The sequence below is a fragment of the Pseudorca crassidens genome, chromosome 5 (assembly GCF_039906515.1).
Source record: "Pseudorca crassidens isolate mPseCra1 chromosome 5, mPseCra1.hap1, whole genome shotgun sequence".
NCBI lineage: Eukaryota > Metazoa > Chordata > Mammalia > Artiodactyla > Delphinidae > Pseudorca > Pseudorca crassidens.
In genome coordinates, this window is record NC_090300.1 from 82,435,936 (window position 1) to 82,462,713 (window position 26,778).

The 26,778-nt window shown below is 40.9% G+C and overlaps 3 protein-coding genes across 6 annotated transcripts in view; 1 reads left to right on the plus strand and 2 right to left on the minus strand.

Annotated features, from left to right (window-relative positions):
• Positions 1-18,114, plus strand: part of HCLS1 (hematopoietic cell-specific Lyn substrate 1) — a 48,012-nt gene extending 29,898 nt beyond the window's left edge. Inside the window, exons 15-18 of one of the 2 annotated variants that reach the window (XM_067738747.1) lie at positions 6,835-8,739; positions 9,405-9,533; positions 14,374-17,073; positions 17,672-18,114. The gene's annotated coding sequence lies outside the window, so the exon portion shown is untranslated. The remainder of the gene's footprint in view (positions 1-6,834; positions 8,740-9,404; positions 9,534-14,373; positions 17,074-17,671) is intronic. The other variant, XM_067738748.1, reaches the window with a different exon arrangement.
• On the minus strand, positions 962-17,401 carry FBXO40 (F-box protein 40). 3 transcript variants are annotated; one of them, XM_067738746.1, is made up of 5 exons: positions 17,175-17,401; positions 16,952-17,042; positions 9,564-9,596; positions 6,775-8,670; positions 962-4,365 (listed from the first exon to the last, which is right to left on the minus strand). In XM_067738746.1, the coding sequence occupies exons 3-5, from the start codon at positions 9,564-9,566 to the stop codon at positions 4,150-4,152; spliced, it is 2,115 nt and encodes a 704-aa protein (XP_067594847.1). In that variant the 5' UTR covers positions 9,567-9,596; positions 16,952-17,042; positions 17,175-17,401; the 3' UTR covers positions 962-4,149. The 3 variants fall into 3 exon arrangements, with proteins under 3 accessions (XP_067594847.1, XP_067594846.1, XP_067594845.1); XM_067738745.1 differs by lacking the exon at positions 17,175-17,401 and having other exon boundaries at positions 16,952-17,086; XM_067738744.1 differs by lacking the exons at positions 16,952-17,042; positions 17,175-17,401 and adding an exon at positions 14,518-14,654.
• A 5,150-nt stretch (positions 18,115-23,264) lies between the features above and the next one.
• On the minus strand, positions 23,265-26,105 carry ARGFX (arginine-fifty homeobox). The gene is given in 4 exon segments (XM_067737158.1): positions 23,265-23,675; positions 24,520-24,633; positions 24,635-24,672; positions 26,096-26,105. Coding segments are annotated over 4 exon segments (573 nt in total).
• Positions 26,106-26,778: the final 673 nt, after the last annotated feature.

Here is a 26,778-nt window from a genome sequence, read left to right on the forward strand (position 1 = left end):
TGTCAAGGGCCGTGCCCTTTCCTTAGACTCTACTGATACCCAGTCCAAAACAAGATGGGCCTGGGGAATGGCAGTAAGGTAGGGGAACAGGGGCCAGGAAGTGTCCATGATAAGACAGTTCAACTTCTGCTGGCTTCAGCAGTTGTGAGAGGCCAGCCACTTTCTGCCTGGGAGTAATGACTACACTCTTTTCATGCATAATGATTCTTGAGGCAAAAGCACAAATTAGGGGAAAGAAAGGAGGAAAAGATTTAGCTAAGAGAAAAAGACTAAAACTAAAGAAACAATGAGGTGTTAAGAGGATTTAGAGTGAGAGTGGCCTCTGCTAGAGAAAGTCTAGGCTTCCTTGTAGCTGGATGAATGAAATCGATGGTCATGTAAGAAGGTAGATTGAGGAAGCTCATAAAGTTTCTGTGTGGTCCAGAGCTGAGGCTGCTGATAGGAGAAGAAGTGAGGACCTTTGGACGGCCAGTGATAGGCAAAAAGCAAATCACCAAGCAAAGTATGGGGATGAGGGAGAATGAAAGGCCAGGACACGGTGAGTTTATTCTAACCCCCAGGCCATTGGGCTCGGCAAGGTCCAGAATAGGAGATCCTAGGCAAAACCAAAATCAAATCGAAATGAAAGTCAGGGATTTGGTATAGGGGATCTTTGATTGGTGGAAAATAGAAGTCTGTGCTATAACCAGTATCTGAAGTTGGATTCAGCTTTCAAAGATGGAGAAGACAGTGGGATCAAGGAAGAGCTAGGATTGGTGTCTGAGACCCATAGTTGCTTCAGGACTTTATAAAAGTCCTTAAAAGTTCAGTGGTGAGCTGTCCATGTGCTTAGAGCACTGCATCCCTCAGGCTCATTCCTTGGCTTTTCTTCAAGACACACCTTTGTTTTCACAGCGACTTCTATGCCAGTGAATCACGCATCTGTCTCTACACCTCACTTATAAGATTCACCCAGTTAGACTTTCAGAGTGAAAAGCAGCTTTTATTTCTGCCTATAGAGACATTGGGGTTTCCAGTGTATAGAGGTAAGTCACACTAGATATACACAATCTCATTCTTCACTTCAGTTTGATCTGCCATCACACATAGATCAGACTTTTGCAGTGGTTTTATTCTTACATCCAAGTTCCACCTTGCTTTTCACTTTTCCCTTCATTATAAGACAGAAACTTCTTTTCCAGATCCTCATATTGTTAAGGCAATAAAGTCCTTTCTGCCTCAGTTCTATAGACCTCGCCCTCCACATTTGGCTGATCTCTACTTGGACTGACTTTCTTGGTGGTGATTCTCTTCAAGGGCTCTGCTTGCAGACACCTCCCTGTCCAGGCTCCTATTCTTGGGTCCACAGTCCCCTTTCACTCTCCTTAGCTGCTTCTTAATCTGAAGCCGTGTCTAGCTGTCTTGCCTCTCTCAGGTGATGCTTGCTGCTCACGCTGTTCACTACAGCTTCATCCCACTAATCAAATCATCTGTCTAATCCACCATCTCTCTAAAAGGCTTCCCTTTTTCTCCAGTTGCCCTCTCACCATAAGATGTGCTTGATTGTGTAGGCCAGTGGATACCTGCAATACTCTGGTTTCCTGCAACGTATACAATTAGATACCTTGTAAAATGTGTTTGATGATGTTGATCAGCTCAGTATTGTGCTGAAGGCAGCAGCTGGGAAAGTAAAGCATGCCTGGAAGGGTGGGGCCCACAGAGCAGTGCGGTTAGTCTCCTGAATGCCCTCCTGCACCCTGGGCTGCCCAGAATGTCAAGGAAGAGCCCTCTGCTCTCTTCCTTTCTCTATACTTCTCTTGCAGCTCATGTTAGCCCCGGATTTTCACCTCCCTTAGTCTACAGCTCCCCTTGCTTTCTTTTTCTAATAAAATAAGAAACCCAAAATGGATTTTCAGAACTTTCTTCCTCCATATAGGAAGGACTAGATTCAAAACACATGGAACTGAACCCTGGATCAGTTCCTTTTCTCCCACTTCACTGCTTAGCTGTCGCAGTTATTCATCTTCACTGAATAAAATCTTAGCTCACATTCTAGTTATATTTTTTAGAAAATGGCGCCTTATATACAAATGTGAAATATAAACCAAACAATAAGGATTAGGAAAAATAGAGTTACGTTACTCAATAGTACCAAGTGGCACATTATAATGGAAGATGGGCATACTTCTACTCTGGGATTTGCTTTAATGCCTTCTTGACTCTTCTCAGGGGTGTCATCTACTTCATCTATACCAGCTCTGAACCATGTTCAGAGGGGAACCCAGGCAATAACAAACATTCATATTGACTAGACTCTTTTTTGTTGTTGTTGGTTAAATTCTTTGTTCTCTGCTCCCCCACAATGCCCATCCTCCTTTTCCCTTCTTTCTCACTCGCTGAGGACTGCTAGGAAAATGGCATCAATTAAAGAGAGAGGGTTAGGGTTAGGGCTAGGGCTAAGGTGAGGGTTAGGGTTAGGGTTAAGATAAATAGCTCAGCCTTCCTGGCTTCAGCTATACCTGGAGAGCTGATAGGATATACTTTTTGCACTGTGACCCAGGGACGTGAAGCCACACCAAACAAACCATCTGCATTTGGTTCCCAACTTAAAATCATCATGTGTCTAAAACCTATTTGGTAAAGAAAGAAGAGCTGCATGAAATCATGACCATTGTAGATAACTATGTGAGATAAGAATTTGCTGTACTAAAAAGCAAACTTATCCTAATTTACTGCCATTGGCATGTCATTCTTTAGGGCAGTTGTTCTCAACCAGGAGCGATCTTGCTCCCAGAGGATTTTTAGCAATGTCTGGAGACATTTTTGGTTGTTATAGCTGTAGGGGTGCTACTGGTATCTATTGGATAGAGGTCAAGGGTGTTGCTAAACATCCTATAACACATAGGGCAGTCCCTTATGACAAAGAATTATCCAGTCTAAAATGTCAGTAGTTCCATGAAACCCTGCTTTAAGGGATGCCAGCTTCTATTGTGTAGTTTTATCTTACTTTTGTTCTCATAAGTTTTAACTATTTGTTACCAAAACCCAGAAGTGTCACGCACTTTTGACAGAATGCAGTCATGGCCAGCAATAGGTAGGAGCAATTATAGGGAATCACTATGTTCAGATATCTTCCTTCTCAAGAATCCCGATGGGGTACTCAAGTGATGTCTAGGACCTGGCGACTGGTACCACAGGAGCTGCAGTGGGCCTTGTCTGGACTTTTCCAAATGCGAGGTCTCCTTGGGCTACCCTGTGCATTCTGACATGACACTGAAGTTGGTGTTAGTGTCTCGTGATCATTTCACTTAGCTCAGGGTGGTGCTGGCCCGTGCCTGTGCTCTCCCTAATCCAGACGGAGAATATAATTTTCAGAGGAAAAGAACCTTGACTCTCAAGTCACTATTAAAATGTTTGAAAGTAGGCTCTGGCTTTTGGTCCTAATTTTCTCCATAAATATAATATCTCCTCTGGATTCTTCTTCATTTTTCAAGGCTGTCTTTCTATATGTTGCCAGGATTCTATACAACAATCGCATTCTAGGACCTCATTTCTACCTCTCATCCTTTGGCCTTTGGTGTCCTCGAGGCTGTTGTGCTTAGCCTAGGTCTCTATTCTTTCGGGCTGTTTGGACTGTCTGGGCTTAGACGCAGTGGGGCAACTAAAAAAAGCCCTGGACTTGGCTGTCAGGACAACCCCAGCTCCAGAAATTTCAAACTGTGCCCTTCACCCTGGGTGCCCTGGGAGGCATGTCAGTCCCCATCCCTACATTGCCTGCTCCATATCATTACAAGTGCTTATAAACTGAAAAGCTCTCCACAAAAGCACAGGCCTGTGCTGGTTATGGAATTTCACGGCTCTCTCATCTCATCTTCCAAATGGCCTCAAGTCACCTATTTAAAATACTTCACAGACTGATTTATTTTAGAAAAAGAGTGTGGGGGGAGGGAGGAAATAAGTTATCAGTATGGCACTATAGCAGTTATACAAGCCATGGCTTAGGAAATTCTTCGGCCTTGTGCAGCTGCTCAGGTTTTGAAGGACATTTGCATGTTCCAAAACACCGAGATAAGCACATTTGCAGTTTACAGAAGGAAGTCCTCAAAACCAAACTCTGTCGAACTTTCAGTAACCCTGAGTGGGAATGCAAGAAGGGTGGCTTCTGAGCCTTTAGTAGGTGTGTCTTCCTCTTGGTCTGGCTTTAAAGGTTGTGACTAAAGTCTCTGAGGCCTGCTTACGGGGCTGACACATGCTGGTCAAAAGAATCGGGTCAGTCTTGTGTTCTACAACGTTGAAAGGACAGGACTTCAGGTGCTCAGACATGGAGGCAACTTCATTAAACTCCCAGCCCTTGATTTTGGAGAAGAGGCTGCTGAATTGCCAGATCTATGAGGAAAGAGAGAAGTTCCAAAGTAAACACTGGAGGGTTACCCTCAGGCCAGCTTTGTTTGAACAGTGTGGGGAAATGCCTTTCTGTTCTTAGATTCCTGAGAGTATTTAGTGGCTGCAGCATACATTTGTTAGTCCTTTCTCCAGCATCCAATTCCTAGATCCCCCTTCCAACTGATAATCATCCCAGCCAGCCATGTGTTGTGTGGAAATGACTAACACCAATCTGCTTATTGACATATACCCTTCCCCCATCCCCCACCTCCCCAGGAACAGTGGTTAGTTCTAGAATAGACATATGGTTCAAATCAGGACAACCAGTGCCAATGAGACTCTACTCCAGAACTTTTGTTTGTGATACCAAGAAGCAGATTCTCTTTTCCCCTCTGTGCTTGAACTTGGAAGCTACAGTCTTAGGAGCTTCTGGCAGCCAGCAGGGACCACGAAGCGAGAACTGTGTCTTAGAGTGGAGCCACAAGCGAAGAAGTAGAGATAAGAAATAGAGAGTAAAAAGGTCATTTGGGGGCATTTTGAGCTGCTAGATCAAGCCATACCTGAAGCCATCACCTTTGCAGTCTTCAGTTATACGGGCCAATAAATTCCCTTTATTGTTTGTCATGTTAAGTTGGTTTTCTATTACTTAAAACTAAAAGTATGTTAACTAATAAGAGTCTCAGTAGAACAGAAACCTTAGGAGAAATCTAGCAGTCTGGCACTCAAATCCCTGTGGGCCTTTCCACCTAGGATGTGGTGGCAAAGCCACTAGTTTTAAAATCTGCCTATGAGGATAGGCATAATCTGATATCCTTCAACCTGATCATTTCACCCTCAGTTTCTTGTCATTGTTACTATATAAGAAAAGTGTATCCTGTGATCTATTAGTGTATCCTGTGATCTATAAGGAAATTAGTTTGTCCCAAATGATATTTAAGAGCGTTCAGCAATCACTGAATTGGGAAAAAATGTGAGCCAAAAAATAATGAAATTTCTAGTATGTAACTTAAATTATTTGCATTTGATTTTACAGAGGAAGATATTAGGTAGTTCTAAATGATACATTGTATCTTGGCAATACAATTCCCAAAGGCAGGGTCTTAGTCTCATTCATGTTTATGCCTAACACATGGTTGGTTGGCAGTCATTATCTAACACATGGATTGCAGGCATGGACTCAAGCATGAATTCATGAGGGAGAGTCTGATAATTATTTTTTGAAGAAGACTCCTCAGGGAATAAATAATAGAAAATATGCAAGATGTTTTAGACATAATAAAAATAGATGTAAACATCTCCTAACTCCCCAATACCAGTTTGCATATACCCACATACTGGGAAGAGACTCAACAGTGAGATTTTGGAATTATTGACCTAAATGGGCATCATAAATTTGTGATTCACATTACCAATATATGTACCATAAGAGAGGATGCTATGGTGCTACGGCACCTTGGATATGACAAATTGGGAGTTTCACTTCTATAGAGTACAAGCCAATAGAACTTATACAGTTAAGCAAGCCTAACCTGATTGGGAAAAGGGGATGAGGTTTTTCCAAAGGGAAAGATTCTTTGATCTATACAGCAGAGTTTTTTTAAAAGAATTAAATAAGCATTTGAACCAGGGGAAATCAGTGGACCAAATTATTTTAGAATTTCAAAATGAATTCAACAGGGGCAAAACTTGTTTGTAAATAAATTGGTTGACATAGGGCTGAGGAGAATTTGTTGGCATATTGTATCAGTTGGAGTCCAGGCAGAAAACAGATGGCACACTCAAACTGGGTAATCTGAAGAGAATTTTATAAAGGAATGATATACAAATGTGTGGGCAGGGTATAGAAAACCCAGGCTAGTAACAATCTAGAGTGTTACTACCCTAGGCCTGAAAGGGAGGAAGGAAGTCAATGGAACCCAGAATCGGTAACCTATCAGATATCAGATACAGTTGGAGGGACATGGCCAGTGCAAAATGTCATGGAGGGGAGAATGCATGCAGGAAGGAAGCCAGAAGAATAACCATGTCAACCTCACTCTACTCCCTACTGACCATCTCCTGCTGATACACTCCCGTTAGATTAGCCCAACTGGAAGCTGGAGGGCAGGGGAGCTGGTTAAGCTAGTCTATAAAGATCAGCCTCCTGGGGGACAGATCACGATGGAGAATGGATCATGTGAGCAAACGGAAGACATGCAGGACACATACATAAATAGGCATTACCATTTGTATTGCCATTTTTATGTTTATGGGTCTGTCTCCTCTACTATGCTGACCTCCTTGAGTTCATAGACTGTGCTTTATTCCCGGTAACCTAGTACAATCTCAGTGCCTAGCACATGGCTTGGTGCACAGAAGGCCCTTAGTAAATACTTGTTGAATGAATGAATAAGTGAATGACTATTTACTTGCCTTTCTGTGAACTCTCCACGAGGTGCCTCCATGGGAATACCTCTTCTTCTTCCATTGCAGGAGGACCATCCCTCTCTCTTGTAACAAAGTGGCACAGATATTCCTCATCAGCACGGACACCTGGGAGAGCTGGGATAGGCTGATGCTGTCTAAGAACCCAGCAATGTACTGCAAAACCTCCAGGGGCAGGCTGGTTAGAGAATTCTGGTTTTTTCCTTCATGGCCTGAGAGATGGTTGTTCCCTCCCTCACTCAGCTCTGAAGCAACCTCCGGCTTGATGGCAAAGGTCTTGAGCTCCTGACTGTAGATTACTTTTGCCTTTTTCCCTGGGGGACAGAAATGGTTTTGAATAAAGGTACATCCCAAGTAGGCAAGGGGGCATCGGTGCTGGAACCAACCATTGAGACATGACTGAATGTCTGTGTGGACATTCTTGAAATGTAGGGGAAATTCATCCCTCCTGAAGAATTTGTTGCAAGTGAAAGTAAAGGCAGAACTGCTCTTGTTGTGTCTCCTGGTCACACACTCACTGTGGAGCTCCATATGGAGCCCATTCAGATTGGCAGTGGTTAGAAGGTCAGCCAGCACCGTCCTGGAGGAAAATTGTTCTGGCTCAAAACTGTATGTCTGTGTAGCAAAATCCATGAACACCCCATCAATGCTCCTGGATTCAGAGATGACATGACCTTTGAGTTCTCTTTCCAGAGCACACAGCAGGGTGGTCTTGATGAGATCTGATTTGGGGAGGTCCTCCACAGTGATCCCTAAATCCAAAGTATCTACTGCCTTGTGTTCACTTGGCCTACTACTCAACGAGGTGTCTCTGAGGTGAGCCCGCTTCCCGCAGTAGCTCATGGGAACTTTGAAGGTGTAAACAGTCTTCACTTCCTGAGCCTCGAGTTTGCCATAAACAAAGTCTCTCTCTTTAGGTGTACAAGCAGGCATCTGACCAAAGTGAATAAGCATCCTCCCATTGTGCACCAGATACATATTATAGTCCTTTGCATCCATAGCTGTTTTCAGTCTTTCCAGAACACCATCCTGCCAAGGGGCAAGCCCTGACTTTTCTATGGCTTCATGAAATTCCTGCTGCTTCTGGTCTTCCTGTGTTTCCTTCCCTTTGGCAGCGCTCTTTTCTACCATGTTGTTGCTGCTGGAAATCTGTTCTTTCTCTGGGCCATCCCTGCTCTTGCTCTCACTGCTCACTGATGAGCTCGTTAAAGCAGAGGCCGCATGCTCTTTGCTGAACATATTTTCCCACTTGTCAAACTTGGCTAGGTCCATCCCTTCTCTGGTTTTGGCTAATACCTCTCGTTCTTCTTGACTCAGCTCTGCCACCTCTCCGTTGGTGGTTGTTACCAAACCAGCATCTGCCCCACCCACCGCTCCTTCCATTTCCTTCCAACTGGCTTCACCATTCATGGTAGGTTCCTCTTCCATGGGTTCTCTAGTTTCTGGGAAAAGTTCTACCATTTTCAGAGATCTAAAGAGGACCTTCTGGTCTTGGAGGGCCAGGGCTGTGTCCAAGCACTCCTCATTGGGGGTCTCTTTCATGATGTTCTCGTGAAGGGCTGTTTCAGAGTCCAAGTTTGGCCAGCGGTTCCACTCCATGGAGCAGCAGACCACGCTGGCGGGGCACACTTGCAGGTGCTTGGCCAGCTTGTGACGGGAAATGGAAAGGGGGCAGCCATATTCGGAGTTGAGGCACGGAACCTGCTCCAAAGGGCACAGGAGCTCGTGCTCTGCCTCTTTGCACATGTGGAAGGTAGCACCGCAGGACAGGTGGCAGTTTATCACCAGGCAGGAGACACCAGGCTCCATAGGCATGTGGCAGTGACGGTTGAAGCATCTGTCACAGTGCCTGTGCTGCCCTCGTGGAGGCCTGCGCGCCCTACGCTGGAGACACCAAAGGCAAGGGGAAAGAGAAAACAAATGACTGCTGGAAGAGAAGCTCTATGCATGTCTGTGAGTGTTTACGTTTTAATTGACTTATTTCCTATTTATTCATGTTTATTGTAGGAATCTTGAAAAATATAGAAAATCATAAGAAGAAAGCAAGAATACTCATAATCCCACACAATCTAGAAATAACAGCTATCAATACTCTTCTCTTTATTTCCCAATAGTTTATTCTATGTATTAGCTGTGTTGAGAATAGAAAAAAAACAAAGGTGAAAGTAATGGGCTACAAGGTGACAATTGCTATTTTTGAGTTGTGGGTTGTGGAGGATTTATATGACACAGTTAATACTATGAATACAATTTTGCATTCTGCTTTAACTTGCTATTATGACATGTCTAGGCTGTTTTATTAATTTTTCTTTGCAAACTTTCTTCATAATGGCAGTGTAACACTCCAGAATGAGTGTTCTGTCATTCATTTAACCAACTACCACTAGGGGTATGCTGGGAGGACATGGGGCATGACTGGTTTTGTTCACATCTTGGTCCCCAGCACCTGTCACAGGGCCTGGACCATCGTAAGCACTCAGTAATATTTGCCGAATGAAGGAATTGTTAGCCATTTAGGTTATACCTGGATTTTTTGCTTTTTCATGTGTAAAGTTTTACTAAAAATCTTTGCTCACAGATCTTTCTCAGGTCTATGATTTCCCCCTATTCTGTGTCAGTTTCTTCTAGGTTCTGCTCTAGCATCTATGGTTCGGCAAAAAGCCAATATATATCATCAGACCAAAAGGATAAATCTGCCAGATGCTTGGGCTACAGGCTAAATGAAGCCAGACCTGGACCTGTGAAAGGTAAAGTTCCAATAAGCACCTGGTACTTACCATAGCTTCCAAATTTCTTCTTGCTTTGTAACTCTAGGGGAAAATATAAATATACAAATATGAATGATTAGTAAGAAAAGTATTTTATCTGTTTTAAAAGGGGCCAAAGAGACTTCATGTATTCTTCCACCACCCTGGCCCACATTTTGCAGTCAAATATACTCTACCTAGATACAACAATTGTTAACATTTTGCCCCTTTCACTTTCTCTCTCTCTCAACACACACACACACACACACACACACACACACACACATTTTTTGCCAAACCACTTGAAGATAAGTTGCTGATGTCATGACCCTTCATCTGTAAGTACTTCAGCATGTATTTTCTAAGAATAAAGACTTTTTTTTGTAACTACAGTAACATTATCTCACCTAAGAAAACTAAAAATAATTTTCTAATATCATGTAACATGCTGTCTATATTCAAATTTTCCTAATTATCTCCAAAATATCTTCTGTACTTTTTAAAAAACAACTCAGTTTTGAACCAGGATCCCTTTAAGGTTAATTTATTACATTTGTTTGTTAAATCTTTTTAGCCTCTTTTCCTCTGGAAAAATCCCCCTCAACTTTTCTTTTTTAGAAGAGACAGCCTTAAATATCAAGGGAATTGTATGCTAGTTCATTCATGTATTCATTTGTTCATCCATTCATTCAACAAACATTTTTGATTACCTACTATGTACCAGTAAGTGAGCATAAGGGTCACCCGGACTGCTTGTTAAAGTGGCTTTAAACACTATTGTTCATTATAATCAGCTGTGATTCTTGTTAAATATATAGATCCCCACTGTTCAATATGGTAGTCACTGGCCACATGTGGCTATTTAAATTTAAATTAATCAAAATGAACTAGAATTAATAATTCAGTTCCTCAAGTCATATTAGCTACACTTCAAGTGTTCAATAGCTACTCTATTGGACAACACTGCTATAGATGCTGGCTGCACCCCTGACCTGAGCGAAGGGTGTATCCTGGAATTTACATTCTTAACACATTCCCCATCTGACTCATGCACTATAAGTGTGGAAGAGGGATCACGCCAGAATCCCTCTTAGGCTATAGAGGGATACCTCATACCCTAATAGTCAGCCTGACCATCAGTAGCTTCAGGGTTAACTAGAAGATTAATCAGACAGAGAGGGAGCTGAGCAGAGTGGAAAAGCTATGAGGGTAGGACTGAGATGGAGCAGAATAGGATCAGGCAAAGAGCACATCTTTTGGATGCAAGAGTCTAGCTACTTGATCTTTTAACATACAATTTAACATTCAGGTAGGCTCCTGCCATATTCCAGATCACTCCTGAGGGGGAAAAGCCCATTATGGACTTATAGAAATTCATAAATACTAGGCTCAAGCATCTAGAATTATTTGGTACTCAGTAAGGAACGATTTACCGTTGTAATTGGGGTGTTAACCAGTAGTAGTGGAAGAATGGAGTGGAAAGACCTAGAGTTAGAAACTGCTATGTAGAGAACATGATGGAGGCTGAGATTGTGAGACTGATGACAGTAGAAATAGGCAAGATGAGACAGAGAGGAGACATTACAAGGGAGGGTCAACTAACATTTTTGTTTCTGGCTGGAGATGGGGGAAGAAGAAGAGTCAAAGGTGATGCCAAGAAGGTGAACTAAGAAGAGAGAATGTTGGGTGTAATTCTGAGAAAAATAGAGGTCTAAGGAGGGAACTGTTTGGGGAAGAAAAATGGGTCCAGCGAGTGTAATACAAGTTGCTTTAGATGATGACAGATCATGTGGGTGGGAAGATGAGGGGTTAGAATATAGAGATTCAGACTTGAGAAGTATCCACTTAAAAGTAAGAGAAAGCCATAACTGGGGAAGTGAGAACACAGAATAGAAATCTGAGCCATGAAGTACAAGGCTAAGTATGACCACTTTGGGGACAATAAGAAGAAGCAGAGCCAGAGAAGGAGAGACCAGTGAACTAAGAGAGTCGGGACTATTGTTGCTAGATGTAAAGGAAAGGGTGAGTGATGGCCTCCAATGCTGCTGTGCGGTTAAGAACAGGGATGACAATGCCACTGCTCATGGCAGTTCCCCAAAGAGCTCTTGCCAGAGCATTTGCATTTCAGCTGTGAGGTGGAACCCTTGGCCATTCAAAATCTAGCGTTTGTTTGGAGTAGAGGAGAAAGCTATTAAGCACACACTCCAATGTTGGCAGGGCCTGTGCCCTGGCTGGGAGAATGTGATCATCTGCTTTCTATTCATAATAGACATTCATCAAGAATGGACTCTGGATGACTCAGGGTCCCCTGTTGGTTTTTAGGTGGGGAAGAAGAGGCAGATCACGAATGGAGTAAGGTTATGTGAAAAAAGCTAATAGCACTAGGAATATCCAACTTCGTATTTGCCAACCGGGTTCTGTCACAAAGTTGAGCCCAGTTTCCAGCAAGGGCAAAGCAGCTCTGGCTAGTTCTGTGCACTCAATGTATGTAGTGAGAACTCTGCCCCTATCAGCAGGCATGTGTCTGGCTGGAGGGACAATAGTGAAGAACTCTAAGCCCAATCATTTCTTTTTCTCCCTCTTCTTCCTCTTCCTCTCCTTCTCCTTCTCCTCCTTCTTCTTTTTTTAATTGAAGAATAGTTGATTTACAATGTTGTGTTAGTTTCAGGTGTACAGCAAAGTGATTCAGTTATATATACATCTATATCAATTTTTTAAGATTATTTTCCCTTATAGGTTATTACAAAATATTGAGTATAATTCCCTGTGCTACACAGTAGGTCCTTGTTGCCAATCATTTCTTATCCTTCAGCATTATAAAGATGGTTCTTAGCAACAGCGTTATTGAAGCTGGGAACATTTGTGGTGGAGTCTTATTGCTCTCCATCTCTTTGAGGTTATTTGAAAATATTCCTTTAAGAGAAAAGAAAAGCAATGAAGGCAGGCAACAAAGATGCTGTTGCTTTATGTTGCTATTTAAGGATCTTCTGCCAGGCTCTGGAGCTACCCCAGATGAGTGACTTTGAGAGAAGGCATGTGCTGAGCAGAAAGACACTGAGTGGAGATGACTTTTTGGAGACATTTGTCAGTGGAGGAAAGGAGAAAGACAAATATAGCCTAAGGGTATAAAAAAATCACATCTGAACCTTTTGTTGTATATCTGGGGGAAATCTTTCCCACTGAGATAAAGGACAATCCAAAATTGTTGATAGTCTAATTATTGCTGGAGAAACAGGGTAACCAATCATCCTGGTTTGCCTCGGTCTCTCCTGGTTTGAGCACTGAAAGTCCCAGGTCCCAGGAAACCTCTTATTCCCAGGCAAACTTAGACAGCTGATTGGTCACCTTAAGTTGGAGTCAGCTGGTGTTGCCTCAATTTAATCAAATTAGATTTATCATTGGTTGTCTTGTGACATGAGATGCCCTGTTCTCCCAATTTCTGTTCCTGTGCAGTGACTGGATTCTTATCCTCCATGGGGTCTGTCTGAGTTTCCTAGATGGAGTGATTTCTCCATTTTGGATGTCATAGTGGAAGAGAAATAAAATATTAGTGCTTAACATGTGCATTTACATAACATCTCATTTAATCCTCACAATAATAATGTGAGGTGGGTATTACCATCTCCAGTTTACTGATAAGGACACTGAGGCACAAAGAAGCCTAAGTTTGTCTCGCTTCAAACTCTACTGTCTGCTACATCACACTGTGTCCATCAGAGACCCATAGAGACATTTGTGGTCCATCTCCATGGTTTGGGGGGAATGCAAGATCATGGCTAGAGTCTGTAAGGGGAAAGCCTTTTTTCCCCCAGTTGGGGCACAGAAAGGTGTCTACCTGTATAATCTTTCCAAATTGTAGAGAAGCTGGATGCTTCACATTAGGAAGATCCTCCATGCCTATGATGAATTTTTTTTCTTTTTTGGTCCTCCTCTGGACTACAACCCATACTGTGCCCTTCTGAATAGAGGAAACAAGAAGACTGCGCAGGTTCCATGCCTTTGCATTTCAGGGAATACAAATGTGGCAGGGAAGATTTTTAAGGTTAAAAATCTGCACTATAGGGACTTCCCTGGTGGCACAGTGGTTAAGAATCCTCCTGCCAATGCAGTGGACACGGGTTTGAGCCCTGGTCCAGGAAGGTCCCACATGCCGCAGAGCAACTAAGCCCGTGCGTCACAACTACTGAGCCTGTGCTCTAGGCCTCGCGAGCCACAACTACTGAAGCCTGCGTGACTAGAGCCTGTGCTCTGCAACAAGAGAAGCCACCGCAATGAGAAGCCCGCGCACCGCAACAAAGAGTAGCCCCTGCTCGCCGCAACTAGAGAAAGCCTGCCAGCAGCAATGAAGACCCAACACAGCCAAAAATAAATAAATTTATTTATTTAATAAATAAATAAATAAAAAGGAAGGTTTCAATTGAGACTTGTCTCCTCTCGCGACTGACTCTGGGTGTTGATACAACCCGAGGGAAGTTGCTGTGATGGTGTGAGTGGTGAACGCCCTGATGAAGGGCATAAACGGAACAGAAGTGCTGGGACCCATGGAATGTGTGTAGGCTGTGAAAGGAGCTCTGACTGGAATATCAGCAGAGGGTGGGAATGCCCCAGGAGGGATACAGGAATGATTTCTGAGGCCCTGAGAGTGAGTAGAGCTAACAGGGCTCCCAGCACTCCATCAGCCTTCAGTGAAGGATTGGATTGGATGGAGTTGAACAGGACCCTAAAGAAGGCAGCATTTGAAACACCTGTGAGAGCAATTTGAGACCTTTAGGAGGAAGGGGTAATGATGTCAGATATATGCTAATTTGTGTTTTGTTGTTGTTGTTGTTTTGTTTTAGAGGAAGAAAAATAAATGTTTTCAACTTTATTTGGTTAATGTTGCCTTAACTGAATGGAAAAGACTCCGTGGACTCCAGTTATAACAGATACTCTGAATGCTGCCAGAATTGTTTGTAGGAGGTTACAACTTGTTCTCAACACTTACAGTCATAGAATCAGGAATCTGGCTCAGGTAGATAACCAGAAATCCTCTGCTCTGGAGCTTCTCAAACTTCAGTGTGCATAGGAATCACCTGGGCAATCTTTTTTGAAATGCAACTTCTGATCTGGTAGAACAAATGGTCTAGGAAAGAGTCTAGGTTAAACTCTTCATTTTTTACAAGAGAAACTGAGGCCCGGAGAAGTAATGTGTCTTGCTTATGCTCCCACAGTCTCTGACTCTAATCACATGCTTTTCTTTTTTCTACTTCACCTTGATAGTTTACTGAGAAATTCTGTAGAAACCACAGTGCCACACAGAGCTACCTGCATGATGACGGCCAAGGGCATATGGGCAGCTTAGATGGTACCAAGGGCAAAGCAGGACAAGGCCTGGAAGAATGAGGAAGAGGTGGTGACCAAGTGTCACTGGCCAACAAGGTCATGAGAAGGCATAAAGCAGGTATATTTAAATCACTGACTCAAGCAAAAGAGAATGCAATTAACAGAAAATAGTTTTAACATTCTTCACTATAAAGTTAGTAGGCAATCAGGGTTGGTGTCAGGGAGATATTTTTAGGCAAGGGGCCCTCCCAGCACCCCTCACATGATGCAGCGACTATTTTGCCTCCTCATGTGGCTAGCCCTGGCAATAATTATTTATTCCTGAGCTTTAACTTTAGTGGAAGTGACAAGGTCAAGAGTTAAAGGACAGAGATTAACTGTTAACCTATTAACCAGTCAATTAATCTGTTACTTTAATTATACATTGTTAATCTGTTTCCCTGCTATGGAGATACTTAATTCTATGGAAAGAAAATGTATAAAGTTAAATATTAAAGTAATCCCTTTGCATCTTGAGATTTTAACACAACCAGTTGGCTGAGGATAGTTCCCACATCTGGTCGCATAATCCTGGGCTTTCAGGCTATGATTTCAGCCTTTTCACTATACCCTAAAAATCATCCTCCCTCAAATCTGTTCAACCTCACCATCTGCAGTTCTGTACCTACACTAGAAATCTCTCCACCTTTAAACTTTCTAGTTATTTAATTAGCTAGTTAATTCTCATATCTTGTACTTACATTATTAGTTTCAGTACTTTAAATTACTGTTTTGTATTGGCCAAGAAAGTGCAAACTAGATGGATTATTTAGGAGTAGCTCTGAGTCAGCTGGTCTGGTTGGTTACTGCTAAGCTAACATGCCCATCTTGCTAGGAAAGTACCCGGTATACCCCTTGAAGACCTTTGTGCCATGGAAACTCTGACAAAATTAAATGAAGTTAGGCAATTATACACAGTGCATTTGATTGTGCCTAGCAAACAGGCATAATTATAACCCAGACACCTATAGCAGAGTTATGGGATGCATCTGGAGGTTACAGGGGCAGGCAAGAAGGAAACAGGAGTTAAGGTGTCTGGTGGTAGGTCTCCTTTTACTTGACATTGGTGGCTTTAGCCTGTACAGTGCAAAGTTTAGAGTGTACAGAATCCCTTTTGCTGCACAGGCCACTTCCTAGGATGTCCTTAGCTGAACTTTTAACTGTATAACACTAAAGCAAGGTCCAGAGGAAAACAGGAAAATAAACACTGCTCCCTTATTCCTGCCAATTTGTTTGTGCATGCAACACTATGCTGTTATTCCCAAAGCTAGAAATAACCTATCTACACTTTAAAGTGTTTGACTCCTCAAGTATCATTAATCATTTTACTTTTGTCCCCCTGGAGTTGCAAGTTTCAAATTTGTGATAATTTTTGGTTTGCATGTATATACCATTTTTCAACTTGTAAAATACTTTCACTTCTATTCCATAGATGCATTTGGATTCAAGAGAGCTGGGGAGGAGTGAGTCATGTTTAGGGAATATTGTTAAAGAAAAACAGGTTTTAAACTCTGCAGGCAGAATTTAAATAATATACGCAGTAAATACAACTGTGCTAAATTAACTGGTAGAGTGACACAGGTGATGGAATTTAAAGTACATGAGAATGACTTGCAGTTTACATAGAAAATGCTGATTGGGGAAAGATCACAACATTTGGACTTCAGAAAACAGAAATCCTGGGTTCTGGGCCTTCCACCTATTTCCTCACCATCTCCTCTCCCCCCGCCATCCTGAACCCCCATCAATACTGTGTAACCTTAGAGATAGCACATAACCACTATGTGCTATCACTATGGTTGATTTTAGAAGAAAGAGCCTAAGCTGTTAGAAAGCAGGTCATCTCTTCCTGCTCTAAGATTTTAGATTCAAAGCAGGAGTTTACCTATGGCTGGGTCTCATTCTCAGTGCTAACCTTTTCACCCCCATATGTAACTTAATTTGCTTAACAACCCTCTTACTCAGAGCAAAAAGGTGATATGCCGCTCAGCCTCTGCCTCCATGTTCACCACTCTAAATTTCCCCTTGATGAACCTGCCCACATTTGAAAAGCTTACCTTAATGGCATGGGCTGAGTCAGCATCTGCTGCACTTGTGTCCCTTGATGGTGAGCAAGTAGACTGCCGGAGGTGGCTCGGCGTGCATTGGCTGCAGCAGAGGACAGAGTTTCGTCGAGGAGGTAGGGAAAGGAGAAAAAAACTTCAACAGAAATAGTTCAAGTGTTTTGAAGTTAAAAATAAAACTGTATCACAAGGGGCAATGTGACCAGGCTCAGCTTACGATTTTTTCTTTCTCTTGTATTTGTCCACACTCGGTCTCTGTTGGAGTGGCAGTTAGCAGGGGAAGCCGGAAGGCAAGTGGGGTTTTATATCAATGGGTTTTCTTTCCCTTGAGGAAGAAGGAAAATCCTTGTAAGAAGGATCATTTCAAGGCCCGAGCAGCCTCATAGAGTCCTGTGCATGTGGTTGGCAGATCCAGCTGTGCCCACAGTGGCTGGTGGAGCAGTCAGGACAGGCTGCTGCTCTAATTATAACCGTGCTTTTCACCTAAACCTATCAGTGGCTGAGGCAGCAACTTGTGCAAGTGACATGTGGTCCTGTTTCTCCTATTTCTTGTCGTGACAAGTGCCTGTCCTCTCCTGGCCCTCTTCTTTCCCAGATGGTTGGGAAAGGAAGATTTTGTAATTCAGAAATCAGGCATAGAATAAGTCCAGTCTGAGAAAATTAGAGGTGGTAGGAGGCTTAGCTATCACTTAGTCCAACTCTCTCATTTTACAGATGAGAAGACGGAGAATAGAAAGTAAATTGTTCGCCTAGATCTTCCAGCACTACATCGAAAAACGTAGTGAGTGGTTGGGACTTCCCTGGTGGCGCAGTGGTTGAGAATCCACCTGCCAATGCAGGGGACGTGGGTTCGAGCCCTGGTCCGGGAAGATCCCACATGCCGCGGAGCAACTAAGCCCATGCGCCACAACTACCGAGCCTGCACTCTAGAGCCCGCAAGCCACAACTATTGAGCCCACTTGCCACAACTACTGAAGCCCACGCGCCTAGGGCCCGAGCTCTGCAAAAAGAGAAGCCACTGCAATGAGAAGCCTATGCACCACAATGAAGAGTAGCCCCTGCTTGCTGCAACTAGAGAAAGCCCGCGTGCAGCAACAAAGACCCAATGCAGCCAAATATAAACAAATAAATAAAGTAATTAATTTTTTAAAAAAGTAGTGAGTGGTCATCTCTAACTTGTTTTCTTTTTTTTCTTTAACATCTTTATTGGAGTATAATTGCTTTACAATGGTGTGCTAGTTTCTGCTTTATAACAAAGTGAATCAGTTATACATATACATATGTTCCCATATCTCTTCCCTCTTGTGTCTCCCTCCCTCCCACCCTCCCTATCCCACCCCTCTAGGTGGTCACAAACCACCGAGCTGATCTCCCTGTGCTATGCGGCTGCTTCCCACTAGCTATCTATTTTACATTTGGTAGTGTATATATGTCCATATACTACTCTCTCACTTTGTCACAGCTTACACTTCCCCCTCCCCATATCCTCAACTCTATTCTCTAGTAGGTCTGTGTCTTTATTCCCATCTTGCCCCTAGGTTCTTCATGACCTTTTTTTTTTCTTTTTCTTAGATTCCATATATATGTGTTAGCATACGGTATTTGTTTTTCTCTTTCTGACTTACTTCACTCTGTATGACAGACTCTAGGTCCAACCACCTCACTACAAATAACTCAATTTCATTTCTTTTTATGGCTGAGTAATATTCCATTGTATATATGTGCCACATCTTCTTTATCCGCTCATCTGTTGATGGACACTTAGGTTGCTTGCATGTCCTGGCTATCGTAAATAGAGCTGCAAGGAACATTTTGATACATGACTCTTTTTGAATTATGGTTTTCTCAGGGTATATGCCCAGTAGTGGGATTGCTGGGCCGTATGGTAGTTCTATTTTTAGTTTTTTAAGAAACCTCCATACTGTTTTCCTTAGTGGCTGTACCAATTCACATTCCCACCAACAGTGCAAGAGGGTTTCCTTTTCTCCACACCCTCTTCAGCATTTATTATTTGTAGACTTTCGGATGATGGCCATTCTGACTGGTGCGAGGTGATACCTCATTGTAGTTTTGATTTGCATTTCTCTAATGATCAGTGATGTTGAGCATCCTTTCATGTGTTTGTTGGCAGTCTGTATATCTTCTTTGGAGAAATGTCTATTTAGGTCTTCTGCCCATTTCTGGATTGGGTTGTTTGCTTTTTGATATTGAGCTGCATGAGCTGCTTGTAAATTTTGTAGATTAATCCTTTGTCAGTTGCTTCATTTGCAAATATTTTCTCCCATTCTGAGGATTGTCTTTTGGTCTCGTTTATGGTTTCCTTTGCTGTGCTAAAGCTTTGAAGTTTCATTAGGTTCCATTTGTTTATTTTTGTTTTTATTTCCATTTCTCTAGGATCTAACTTGTTTTCTAGCTATGTTCATTTATGTTATATTCCACATATAAGTGATATCATATGGTATTTGTCTTTCTCTTCTGACTTCACTTAGTATGGTAATCTCTAGGTCCATTCATGTTGCTGCGAATGGCAGTATTTCATTCTTTGTTATGGCTGAGTAATATTCCATTGTGTATATATATACCACATCTTCTTAAGGCAGTTGTCTGTTGATGGGCACTTGGGTTGCTTCCATGTCTTGGCTATTGTAAATAGAGCTGCTATGAACATTGGAGTGCATGTATCTTTTCAAATTAGTGTTTTTGTTTTTTCCAGATATGTACCCAGGAGTGGAATTGCTGGATAGTATGGTAGTTCTATTTTTAGTTTTTTGAGGAACCTCCATATTGTTTTCCATAGTGGCTGCACCAATTTACATTCCCACCAACAGTGTTCAAGGGTTCGCTTTTCTCCACATCCTCTCCAACATTTGTTATTTGTAGACTTTTTGATGATAGTCATTCTGACAGGTGTGAGGTGATATCTCATTGTGGTTTTGATTTGCATTTCTCTGATAGTTAGCAGTGTTGAACATCTTTTCATGTGCCTGTTAGTCAGCTGTATGTCTTCTTTGGAGAAATGTCTATCCAGGTCTTCTGACCAGTTTTCAGTAGGGTTGCTTGTTTTTTTGATATTGAGTTGTATAAGCTGTTTGTATATTTTGGATATTAACACCTTTTTGGTCACATCATTTGCAAATATTTTCCCCCATTCCATAGATTGTCTTTTTGTTTTGTTTATGGTTTCTTCTGCTGTGCAGCAGCTTTTAAGTTTAATTAGGTCCCATATGTTTATTTTTGCTCTTTTTTCTTTTGCCTTAGGACTGATCCAAGAAAATATTGCTATGATTTATGTCAAAGAGTGTTTTGCCTATGTTTGCTTCTAGGAGTTTTATGGTTTCATGTTTTACATTTAGGTCTTTAAAGCATTTTGAGTCTATCTTTGTATGTGGTGTGAGGGAATGTATTAATCTCATTGTTTACATATAGCTGTCCAGTTTTGGTATCAGGATAATACTGGTCTCAAAATGAGTTAGGAAGTGTTCTCTTGTATTTTAGACGAATTTGTAAAGGATTGTTAATTCTTTAAACATTTAGTAGAATTTAACAATGATGCCACCTGGGCCTGGACTTTTCTTTGTGGAAAGTTTTTAATTACTAACTCAATCTCTTTACTTGTTAAAGGTCTATTTGCAGCATTTCTATTTCTTGTTGAGTCAGATTTGGTATTTTGTGTCTTCCTAGGAATTTGCCCATTTCATCTAAGTTATCTAATTTGTTATACAAATTATAAAGTAACACAAATGTTCATAATATTTATTTATAATGCTTTTTATTTCCGTAAGGTTGGTAGTTACATCCCATTTCTGATTCTAGTAATTTGATTCTTCTTCCTCTTCTCCCTTGTCCCCCTCCTCCCCTTCCTCCTCCTCCCCTCCCCCTTCTCCTCCCCTTCATCTTTTTCTTTCTCTTCTTCTTCTCCCTCTTTTTCTTCTTCTTCTTTTCCTCCTCCTCCTCCTCCTTCTTTCTAGCTTGCTTTGATTTCATTGGTTTGCTCTATTGCTTTTCTATTCTCTATTTCATTTATTTCCACTTTAGCCTTTATTTCCTTACTTCTGCTTGCTTTGGATTTATTTTGCTCTTCTTTTTCTAGTTTCTTAAGGTGAAAAATTATTAATTTGAAAGCAAAACTATGGAGACAAGGATCAGTGGTTGCCAGAGATTAGGGGAGAGGAAGGGATGGATAGGTGGAGCACAGAGGATTTGTAGGGCAGTGAAACTATCCTATATGATACTATAAGGGTGGACACATGACAATTACCTATTTGTCAAAATCCATATAACGTACAACACTGAGAGCTAACTCTAATGTAAACTATGGACTTTAGGTGATAAAGATGTATCAGTGTAGGTTCATCAGTCATAACAAATGGACCATTCTGGTGTGGGTTGTTGATAGTGGGGAAGGCTGTGTGTATGTGGGAGCAGGGGCTATATGGGAAATCTCCGTACCTTCTGCTCATTTTGCTGTGAAATGAAAACTGCTCTAAAAATAAAGACTATTAAAAAAATAAAACATAATTAAAAAAAAAACAGTAAGCAAAAAACCTCACAACCTAAGGGCCAATGTCTCTACCCTAGGTCTGCAGTCTTGCCCTTCAAGATCCCTCTGTGATGACCCTGAATGTGATGGGTAACAAGACATTCAAACCTGCTACTGCTACTATCTCTATTACTTTCCCCCAGTGAATGCTGATACAGTTATTGTTATTATATAACGTATGCTACGAGATTATTCACCTAATTTCTCCTATGCTTGATTAATCACTTAGAAATGTCCTTTTTACTTTCTAAATTGAGAGAGAGGTTGGAGTTTCTTCTAATTAAATTGCCTTATGATCAAAGAATGCTGTTTGTATGTTATTGAGTTTGTTAAGATTTGCTTCGTGGTCTAATATGTAGTCATTAGGTACTTGAAAAGAATGTGTATTCTCTACCAGCTGAATGCAGAAATCTACATACTTTCATTAAATCAAGCCTATTAACTGTACAGTTAAAATCTCTACCCATACAAAATTTTTATTCATTTGACCTATGGATAAAATCATCTATTATGATTATGTATTTGTTAAGTTTCCCCAAGAGTTTTGTTAATTTTTACTTCATATATTTTGGGAATATGTTAAATATATACAAATTCAGAATTATTATATCTTTCAGGTTAAATGTTCCCTTTATTCTTGTCTAATATACTTTTACTTCCAACAAAATGTTTTGCCTTAAAGTTTAATTTGATAGATATTAATATAACTATGCCAGCTTCCCTCCTATTTAAAAAAAATGGTTGATTTGAGAGCTTATTCTTTAAATATAGGCTTTTTCAGCTATAGATTTCTTTCTAAGCGCTGATTTAGCCTCATCCCATAAGTTTTGGTATATTGTGTTTTTGTTTTCATTCATCTTCACATATTTCCTAATTTTCCTTCTGATTTCTTCTTTATTGGTTATTTAGGAGTATGCTTTTTAATATCCATATATTTGTGAATTTCCTGAATTTTCTTCTACTATTGATTTCTATTTTCATTCCATTGTGTTTGGAGAACATGCTTTATATGATTTTAACGCTGTTAAATTGATTATTTTATGGCTTCAAATGTCTTTTATTCGAACATTTCCAATGTCCATTATTAAGTTTTAAACTTTTCTGTACAGAGGTCTTAATTTTCTTAGTTAATTCCTAGATACTTTATATTTTTCATTGAGAGGTACTTATCTTGTTATGTGTTTATTATTGCTTTTGAGAAGTGCCATTAATTTTGTTCATTAATCATATAGCTGGAAAATTAGCTTAACTGTCATTCTAAAAGTCTGTTGAAAATGTAAGTTTATAAACCTGCTGACATTACAAGTGGATGACCCCTAAATGCTACTGACCTTTTAAAAAGTCAAAGATAGTCTTGGGAAGAGGGAATTTTGCAGTCTCATTGGCCATCAAAGGGACTAGGAAGTCCTCTCCAGGGAGAGTTGTGGGGCTGATTGTGTAGTACTGGGCTATACTTGCGGGAAACTCCTAGTTTTTACAACATTTCCATGGAAATCCAAGTAACACTGAGCCAGATATTTGGGTTAAAAGCAGGCAAAGGAAAGAACATGTACAAGATGCAAGAAGATCCTTTTTCAATACTGTCTGATATTTATTAGTACTTTGATCAGCAACCTCCAAAGTGTGCCATACTGAAGGGGTTCTGGAATTCCAGGCTGTTTCTTAGACTGTAGGCTGCAAAGCTCCAGCTTGTCATACTGAAGCAGGTTTGCCCAGGAGATAAACCTACAGCTGGATCAGCAAAGAGGCTAAGAAAGGAACTCTATTCTAACTGGGCTTTGTCGGTGAGAGATAATGATACAGAGAATGGAAAGAAGAGCTGGCTATCTCATCCTCATCAGGAAAACTGTACAGTTCCATGATTTGTGCTATGTCATAGGCATCAGAGTACAAAGCAGGAACTGAGGCCACTAGCCTCTCCAACTGAGGATCTTGCATTTGGACATCACTTGTAGCAATCTCAGTGATTATAGAGTCCCTTGCCCAATGGAAAGGGTCTAAGGGCTGAGGTGAGTGGGAGCTATAAGAATCTGAAACTGCAGGGAGAAAAGAATGAGGACTGGTTGATGCTGTGGGCACATTCTTGGCTGGAAGGACCTGGTTCGGTGGCTTCAGTGATTGCTGCTCTTGTTGCCACTGCTGCTTCCTCTTTTTGAACTGCCGATTCCTGAACCAAATCTGGGAGTGGGGGAAGAGAGTTTATGGTCTGTTACTGGAGAAGGAGTTTGAGGCTTCTCCTGGGTGAAAAAAGTCAGATTATAACCCTCATGTCCTCTCCAAATCACTATGATACTGAGTTCTGAGAGAGCAGAGGTAGGTATGAATGGAGTCAATAGGAACAATGAGGGATCAAGGCTGGGCCCCAGAGGAAAAAGAAAGAAAAAAAAGGAGGGTATGTCTCAGAGGTTGTGCTGGGGGTTCAGAGAAAGGGTCCTGAACTCTAGAGAAGAGAAGGAAGTTCAGGGATGTAGGGAGAGGTGGCGAATTTGAACTAAGGGATTTTCAAGGATTATTTTAGAAGGCCTCTTCAGTGAACAATATTCTAACAAAAATTTGGGGTCTTAGCAGACTCAGTTGTTGGAGAAGTTACTTGACTGTTGGTAATAAATGATTACCAGATTAGTCTGTTGTGAATAAATGAGTGCAGGGTTTTGCTAGAGAAGTTCCTAAGTAAGAAGTCTGTCAGGATGAGAGTCATTTCTCTAATTTGAGCTCTTTTGTACCTCTGGAGTTCTAATTCCAGTTATACTATGTATTATCTCCATGACCCAGTCACTTGGCTCCCGAAACTCACTTTTCCACATCCTCTAAACTGGGTGATAATAAAGCCAGCATATACAATGTGCCCAGCTCAGTACTAGCACACAGTAGGTACTCAATAAATGAAGTGTTACTACTTCATTGTGTTACAATGAAGTAACAATGTTACTTCTTCATTGTGTTACAGAGGGAATTTCCAGGCTGAATGGTAGAATGTAATCTGGATGGGGGCTCAAAACACACCTCAGAGGATCAGACAGACCTTTATTGGTGACGCTGGTAGGTTGAGTTTTAAAGCAAGTTCTCTCTGGAGGTTTTTATCTGGAAACATATTGCAGCTAAACAGAGCCTCCAACTCTTCATGCTGTGTGTGTGTGTGTGAATGAGGTGCGTTCATGAGGCTTCTTCCATTTTGCTGTAGAGCAGAGATGGAGAGGAGGTGGTTACAATCCCCTTCCCACTCAGATCCCCAAAATACCACAACTGTGAATTTCCCATGTCTTCCCCCCAACCAGGCTTGGAATCTAGGAGATAAAGATCCCAGGTCTTGACTCTAGGAGGCTGAGCCCTGTGTAGCAGCACTCTGTCCTCTGTTTTCTGAAATTTAGTTTGTCCCTGCTAGGAAATGTTACCTCTTCAATTTTCTCTGTACCCAGTCTGTCTACCCTGCCTAACCTTAGGACAGTGGACAGTGGTTTCCCTTGTCTTCTTTTCCATATTTTGTTTCTTTTAGAAACTGGGAAGAAACCTCATGTCCCTGTGCCTGAATATATAACACACTCTTCAAAATGGGTTTCCTTTTCTCATTTATTTATTCAGGAACCTAGTCTATCTCATCTAGAAAATGGGTTTTTTCTTCTCCAGGCTTTCTGAACCTCTATTCTTTGCTCTTCTGAGAAAAGGTTCATAAGAAATGAGACATAACTAAATATGTGGAGACAATTGAAAAATTCTGGAATATTTTTAAAAATGGCAATGGAGAGAAAAAGGAAATTTTCTAAGAAAATACAATTACCAAAATTTGCTGAAAAGGAACTTCAGACACTGAATGGACTAATAACCATTAAAAGAACAAGTAAGTTATAGAATTCAAGGCAATGTTGTGCTAATTCTCCTGCTATATGCCCATTTCAGTATAAGGAAGAAGAGTCTTCACTTGGTCCTCACTTCTGTATTTGAAGTTCCTAACACCAACACTAAAACCAGACAAGAATATACACTACCAACAAAACTATAAAACTAATGCTACTTATGAACACACACAGAAATAACTTTTACACATATATTTAATATAATCACATATTTAAATGTACATATTCCTAAACTTATAGTATCTAATTTATTTTTGAAGTTCATATATATTTGAAATCAAATATATAAAATATTAATTTATAATTATTGATTTTTTTCTACTCACATTTTACAAAAGTATTCTATTCAAACTGTTTGCATTTACTTTAAATAGCCATATCTTCATCAACACTCTGATCCTCTTCTTTTTTTCTTTTTTTGGCCATGCCACGCAGCATTCGGGATCTTAGTTCCCTGACCAGGGGTCGAACCCTTGGCCCCTGCAGTGGAAGCACGGATTCTTAACCACTGGATAGCCAGGGAAGTCCCCTGATCCTATTCTTTTAATTAAATAGTGTAGTTTTACCAGGCATATAATCTTTACTTTGAAATAAGTTTTTTGTGATACAGCACTTTCGGAATACGTTTATGAAATGCTGTTACTAGGAATTTTGTTTTAAGTTACAAGAAACTTATATAATATTAAGATAACTCTTTTGCCCCCACATTCATCCTGTAAGGGTGCATTTGCAATCTCTACAACTTACTAGTTACCATATTGCTTTAAAACAAGACAACGTTTTATTCATGTATTTGTGTTGTCATGTATGGAAATAGTACAAATTTGAAACCATCCTTGTTCCCCAGCCACCCAATTACTCTCTAGAGCTCTTTTGTATAGTATAGTAGCCACTACCCAACATGGCTATCAAACACAAAAATGTGACTAGTTCCACCAAGTACTGAATTTTTAATTTTATTGAATTTTAATTAATTTAACTTTAAACACTGGTTTTCAATCCAGTTATTGGGAAGCTTTTTAATATGCTTAGAACAACTTGCATATGTGAATCTACTCTTTCAACTGTAAATTTTATGAGCTCTAAATGCAGAGTAAGTATTTCTGATGAAAATTTAGCATTTACATTGAGATATGTTGGTAAGTGTAAATTTTTCACTGGATTTCAAAGTCTTGATATGAACAAAAGAATGTTGGGACTTCCCTTGTGGTCCAGTGGTTGAGACTCCACGCTTCCACTGTAGGTGGCACAGCGCAGGTTCAATCTCTGGTCGGGGAACTAAGATCCTGCATGCGGCACAGTGAGGCCAAAATAAAATAAAAATTAAATTAAAAAGAATGTAACTATCTCATTGGATTGTATATTGTCTGTTTAGCAGAAATGTTACAAGTTAAGATGTTAAATCCTATGTGATATATACAATGTCTGAT

Excerpts from the sequence above, each read along its gene's own strand:
- FBXO40 (XM_067738744.1), bottom strand. Across the intron at positions 8,671-9,563 it reads GAAGAAATTTGGAAGCTATG|CGTAGGGCGCGCAGGCCTCC; the intron begins GTAAGTACCAGG and ends TGGTGTCTCCAG. Across the intron at positions 4,366-6,774 it reads CGTGGAGAGTTCACAGAAAG|ATCTGGCAATTCAGCAGCCT; the intron begins GCAAGTAAATAG and ends CTTTCCTCATAG.